Source organism: Aegilops tauschii, chromosome 4 (assembly GCF_002575655.3).
Source record: "Aegilops tauschii subsp. strangulata cultivar AL8/78 chromosome 4, Aet v6.0, whole genome shotgun sequence".
Lineage (NCBI taxonomy): Eukaryota > Viridiplantae > Streptophyta > Magnoliopsida > Poales > Poaceae > Aegilops > Aegilops tauschii.
This window is the reverse complement of record NC_053038.3, coordinates 46,793,770-46,799,620: the sequence shown is the minus strand read 5'-3', so window position 1 is coordinate 46,799,620 and position 5,851 is coordinate 46,793,770. Positions and strand designations below refer to the sequence as shown.

At 47.9% G+C, this 5,851-nt stretch overlaps 1 protein-coding gene across 2 annotated transcripts; it reads left to right on the top strand.

Moving 5' to 3' along the window:
* The first annotated feature begins 443 nt into the window (after positions 1-443).
* Positions 444-4,183, top strand: LOC109785261 (uncharacterized). Of its 2 annotated transcripts, none has more exons than XM_020343858.4 (2): positions 444-588; positions 689-4,183. In XM_020343858.4, exon 2 carries the CDS (start codon positions 713-715, stop codon positions 3,986-3,988), a length of 3,276 nt encoding a protein of 1,091 aa, XP_020199447.1. In that variant the 5' UTR covers positions 444-588; positions 689-712; the 3' UTR covers positions 3,989-4,183. The 2 variants fall into 2 exon arrangements, with proteins under 2 accessions (XP_020199447.1, XP_020199448.1); XM_020343859.4 differs by having other exon boundaries at positions 485-588; positions 664-4,183.
* The last annotated feature ends 1,668 nt before the right edge of the window (positions 4,184-5,851 follow it).

Sequence of the window (5,851 nt, the reverse complement as noted above, 5' to 3'; positions counted from 1 at the left end):
CCTTTGGCCCCGGCGGCCCGCTAAACAGCAGCGCGGCCCACGCCAACCAGCGCTGCTGCTACTCAGTAGCAGTAGCGCCCGTTTTGGCCGGCGCTACTGGTAAATACCAGTAGCGTGGGTGCCCAAACATGCGCTACTACTAAAATTCTATGTATAAGCATTTTCCTAATAGTGCGGGTTTCCCGTGGCCAGGTATATCATGGAGGCATGGACCCATGGTTCTCCAGGGCCCAAGCAAAATATTGCAATCTTTAAGCTCCGTAAGTTCGATTCGACCTTGAGTAGAGTGCGTGTGTGTGATGTGAGTGTGGGTGTATGCATTCATATTGTAATCGATGTTTCTAAAAAAAATGTCTTTGATTGTTATTCTTATATGTTCCATAATCGCAGCTTCGAACACCAATTCTTGAAAACCCTTGGCCCAAGAAAAATATCCTAGAGGACCGGAATCCAAGTTTTTTCTTGAAAGGAGGGAAAAAAACATCCTCGTCCTGTGGCTTCCCGGTGAGGTTGGTTCCTGGTTCGTTATCTCCCCACCGTCTCCCACCTCCGTCCACCGCCAGCCTCCATTTCCACCGCCAGCGCCAGGTGAGTCCACGGGGACTGAAGGCTTGCACTGCAATCTCCCAATCCAGTATTCAGCTCGCCCTCTGAAATTTCCAGCTGTTGCCTGCTTCTGCCGCCGCAGGAGAACGGGGCGCGGGCGGGCACCATGGAGCTCTGCTGCTCGGGAGTCGTAAGCGGCGGCGGCGGCGTGGCCGGTGCCGGGACACCTCGGGCCCAGAATTCCAGGACTCCTCCCGGGTTCCTGACCGCCCCGCCCAGGACGCGGCCGAGCAGCCGCGCCGGCTGCCGCCAGCTCGCGGCGCCGCCCTCCGGCGAACGGGTGGGCCGGCCTGGCGACGCGGGGAACGTCGTCCACATGCTCAGGTCGGCCGCCGCCGCTGACCCGGCGGAGGCCCTCGAGCTGTTCAGGTCCGTCGCGCGGCAGCCCAGGGTCGCCCACACCACGGAGTCGTGCAACTACATGCTCGAGCTGATGCGCGCCCACGGCCGGGTCGGGGACGTGGCCCAGGTGTTCGACGTAATGCAGAGGCAGATCGTCAAGGCCAATGTGGGCACCTTCTGCACCATCTTCGGGGCGGTCGGCGTCGAAGGGGGCCTCCGGAGCGCGCCGGTGGCCCTGCCGGTGATGAAGGAGGCCGGGATTGCCTTGAACGCCTACACCTACAATGGCCTCATCTATTTCCTCGTCAAGTCTGGGTTCGACAGGGAGGCCATGGAGGTGTACAAGGCGATGGCGGCGGATGGTGTCGTGCCGACTGTCAGGACCTACTCCGTGCTGATGCTGGCGTTTGGGAAGAGGAGGGACGCTGAGACTGTTGTTGGGCTGTTGGGCGAGATGGAGGCTCGTGGAGTGAGGCCAAATGTGTACAGCTACACCATCTGTATCCGGGTTCTTGGCCAAGCTGGGAGATTAGAGGAGGCGTATAGAATTCTTCGCAAAATGGAGGAAGAGGGCTGCAAGCCCGATGTTGTCACCAATACTGTGCTTATACAGATTCTCTGTGATGCCGGTCGACTTGCTGATGCCAAGGATGTATTTTGGAAGATGAAAGCGAGTGATCAAAAGCCTGATAGAGTGACCTACATTACTCTCCTAGACAAGTGCGGCGACAATGGTGACTCGCGGTCAGTAAGTGAGATATGGAATGCATTGAAAGCTGATGGGTATAACGACAATGTCGTTGCTTATACTGCAGCTGTCGATGCATTGTGCCAAGTTGGGAGGGTCGATGAAGCCTCAGATGTTTTCGATGAGATGAAACAAAAGGGTATTGTACCTCAGCAGTATTCATACAACTCCTTAATATCTGGATTTCTTAAAGCTGATAGGTTCAACCGTGCTCTGGAGCTGCTCAACCATATGAATATTCATGGTCCTACTCCTAATGGCTACACACATGTTCTGTTCATAAATTACTATGGAAAATCTGGCGAATCTCTGAAAGCACTTAAAAGGTATGAGCTTATGAAGAGCAAAGGGATTGTTCCCGATGTTGTTGCTGGTAATGCTGTTTTGTATGGTCTTGCTAAATCTGGGCGGCTGGGAATGGCAAAAAGGGTCTTCCATGAATTGAAAGCTATGGGAATTTCTCCAGATAATATCACCTACACGATGATGATCAAGTGTTGCAGCAAGGCATCGAATGCTGATGAGGCCATGAAGATCTTCTCTGAAATGATCGAAAACAGATGTGCTCCTGATGTTCTTGCAATGAATTCTTTGATTGATATGCTCTACAAGGCAGGCAGGGGAAATGAAGCCTGGAAAATCTTCTATGAACTGAAAGAAATGAACCTTGAACCCACTGACTGTACTTACAACACACTTTTGGCAGGATTAGGAAGAGAAGGTAAAGTCAAGGAGGTGATGCAACTGCTTGAAGGAATGAACTCTAATAGCTTTCCACCTAATGTAATAACGTACAACACTGTTCTGGATTGTCTCTGCAAAAATGGGGAGGTGAACTATGCACTGGGCATGCTATACAGTATGACGATGAACGTTTGCATGCCTGACCTTTCATCTTACAACACTGTGATGTATGGTCTTGTTAAAGAGGACAGATTGGATGAGGCATTCTGGATGTTTTGTCAGATGAAAAAGGTTCTTGCTCCAGATTACGCAACAGTGTGTACTATCCTCCCGAGTTTTGTGAGGAGTGGGTTAATGAAGGAAGCTCTGCATATTGTTAAAGAGTATATTCTTCAACCTGATTCTAAAGTGGATAGATCTTCGGTCCACTCACTGATGGAAGGGATACTGAAGAGGGATGGTACAGAGAAGTCAATTGAGTTTGCCGAAAACATAGCATCAAGTGGCATTCTTCTGGATGATTTGTTTTTGTGCCCAATAATTAGGCACCTTTGCAAGCATAAGGAGGCTCTGGCGGCACATGAACTTGCCAAGAAGTTTGAGAATTTTGGTGTTTCGCTAAAAGTTGGGTCATATAATGCTCTTATTTGCGGCCTTGTGGATGAAGACCTGATTGATATCGCTGAAGAGTTGTTCTCTGAGATGAAGAGACTCGGATGTGACCCTGATGAGTTTACTTACCATTTGATTCTCGATGCCATGGGGAAGTCGATGCGGATTGAGGATATGCTGAAAGTCCAGGAAGAGATGCATAACAAGGGATACAAATCAACTTATGTTACCTATAACACAATCATTTCGGGTCTTGTAAAATCAAAAATGTTGGACGAGGCTATAAACTTATACTACCAGCTGATGAGCGAAGGCTTCTCTCCCACCCCATGTACATATGGTCCTCTTCTTGATGGGCTGTTGAAAGATGGAAATGTTGAAGATGCAGAAGCTCTTTTCGATGAGATGGTGGAGTGTGGCTGCGAGCCCAATTGCGCCATCTATAACATTCTGCTCAATGGATATCGATTAGCAGGTGACACAGAGAAAGTTTGTGAGCTCTTTGAGAACATGGTGGAGCAGGGGATAAACCCAGATATAAAATCATACACAGTTGTCATCGACACCCTCTGCGCAGATGGGCGGTTGAATGATGGCTTGTCTTACTTCAAACAGCTGACAGATATGGGACTTGAGCCTGACCTCATCACCTATAACTTGCTCATACACGGTCTAGGTAAATCTGGAAGACTAGAGGAAGCACTCGCCCTCTACGATGACATGGAGAAGAAAGGAATCGCCCCGAACCTGTACACGTACAACTCACTGATCCTCTACCTGGGGAAAGCGGGCAAGGCCGCGGAAGCCGGCAAAATGTACGAAGAACTGCTGGCGAAAGGCTGGAAGCCCAATGTTTTCACATACAACGCACTTATCCGGGGCTACAGTGTTTCTGGCAGCCCTGAGAACGCCTTTGCGGCCTACGGTCGGATGATTGTTGGAGGGTGCCGGCCTAATTCGAGCACCTACATGCAACTTCCAAATCAAATGCTGTAACTGACAAGTTAGTTACTGTGTGAACTGCTTTCTGTATAGTCCTGTTCTATAATCGGGGAAATGATCAACCGTAGATAGTGATCAGCAGTGACACACCTGAGAGTAATCCTAGATCGCATTCTGCACTAATGTACCATTTTTGCTGGCAGAAATTTATGCCATACGATACGCAGTTTACGGGGATCGTCTTTGCCATCTTCGCTTTCAGTGTTTCTTCTTCTTTTGACTGCCTTTTCCCTAACAGCGATCGGTCCTTCATACGCCATCTGCTTTCCTGATGGTGTTCTCCTTAAGCTGGTAGCTGAACTTGGACTTATTTGTTCTAGCTGTCAGTTGATATGTTGATATGTTGACGCTCTGTTCGGTATTATCCGTAGGGTCCAGCTTATGACATGTTTTGCGAGGAAAACAAACGAAAGTGCAGAGAGGGCTGATGATGGACCCGCACATATCGGCTCAAATGAGCCCGGGAATAAACAAAAAAATCATTAAAAATACTAAATAAATCCAAAAAATTCTGCTTTTTTTATGGAGAAAGATGTGAGTGTGTGTCCGTGCCAGATTTTAGAGCATTTGAATGTCTAAGTAGCTCTCAGCAAAAAAGACAATTTTGTGAAAATATTTACTGTTTGTGTACTATTTGGACCCGATTTTGTTTTTTTCCAAGAGCTATTCAAATGTCCAAGGGGCTGTTTGGTTGCTGCCCTGAGTTGTATGCCTGAGAAAATGTGGAGCCTAAAGGTAGCCTGAAAATCAGAGTGAAGGTAGCCTGACCAGGCAGCCGGAGAGATGTGCTGTTTGGTTTGCGCCTGAGCTATGCCACCATGTTCCAGTACAGTTAGTGCATAAATAACTTCACACCCATTCGGTCTATCTCAAAGAAATACTATTTTAATGTCAGGCATTGGGGCAGGCAGAGTCAGGCGATATAAATAGGAGGCCTGACTCAGGCTAACTACGTTGCCGGTGGCCAGGTCTTGCTAATTGCTTCAGTCAGCTTTTACAGGCCAGGCTACAACTTGGTGGCTCAGGACACCAACTCCCCCAACCAAACAGGGTTCAGGCACGTCCCAGGAAACCTTCAGGTCAGGCAAATTTGACTCAGGGCAGCAACCAAACAGCCCCTTTGAAATTTTGGCACGCACCTCATACACTCAAACACCTCCCATGAAAAAAAACATTTTTTATTTTTTCTAATTTTTTTAAATTTCACTGTTCACCGAGTGCAGATGAGCCCGGGTCCAGAATTGGATATTCGGCCGACTAAGCATCTCTAGCAGATCCCCTGAGACTCAAATTTATGGCCCGGAAGTAACTTTTGAGGAGTTAATGCATCTTCAATGTCGTCCATCAAAACAGACACCCTAACGTCTGCGGACACGTCTAGACATATCCGTGAGTAGTGGATATGGGGGCGGCATCCAGTCCTATACACCAAATGTCCGCCCCTGTTTTTTTTATCCTATATCCAAAGTACCTAAAATAAATAAGATAAATATCACTCTTCGTCCATAATCATGTTGTACAAATATTTCAATGCAACGACTATTGATGTTTTGGCTAGTTCGGATAGTGAGTTTCACGTTAAACTCCATATTCGCAACAAGGCCGACAACTTCACATGGACCCTCTCGCCGTGTATGGGGCAGCCCAGGATGAGTTCAAGGCCGATTTTCTCCGTGAATTGGTTAATCTAGCAAAAGATAATCCCTATACCGTTCTTATAGGTGGGGATTTCAATTTGCTTCGATTTTCAAATGAGAAAAGAAGCGATAGGTTTGATAATCATTGTGAAAGGATATGCGGTGCCCCCATGTGTGGTTTTGGTAATTGATGACATTCTCTATGCACTAATGGTTGCAT

What these genes read in the sequence shown, in the direction of transcription:
- LOC109785261 (XM_020343858.4), top strand. Translation starts at nt 713, where the DNA reads ATGGAGCTCTGCTGCTCGGGAGTCGTAAGCGGCGGCGGCGGCGTGGCC.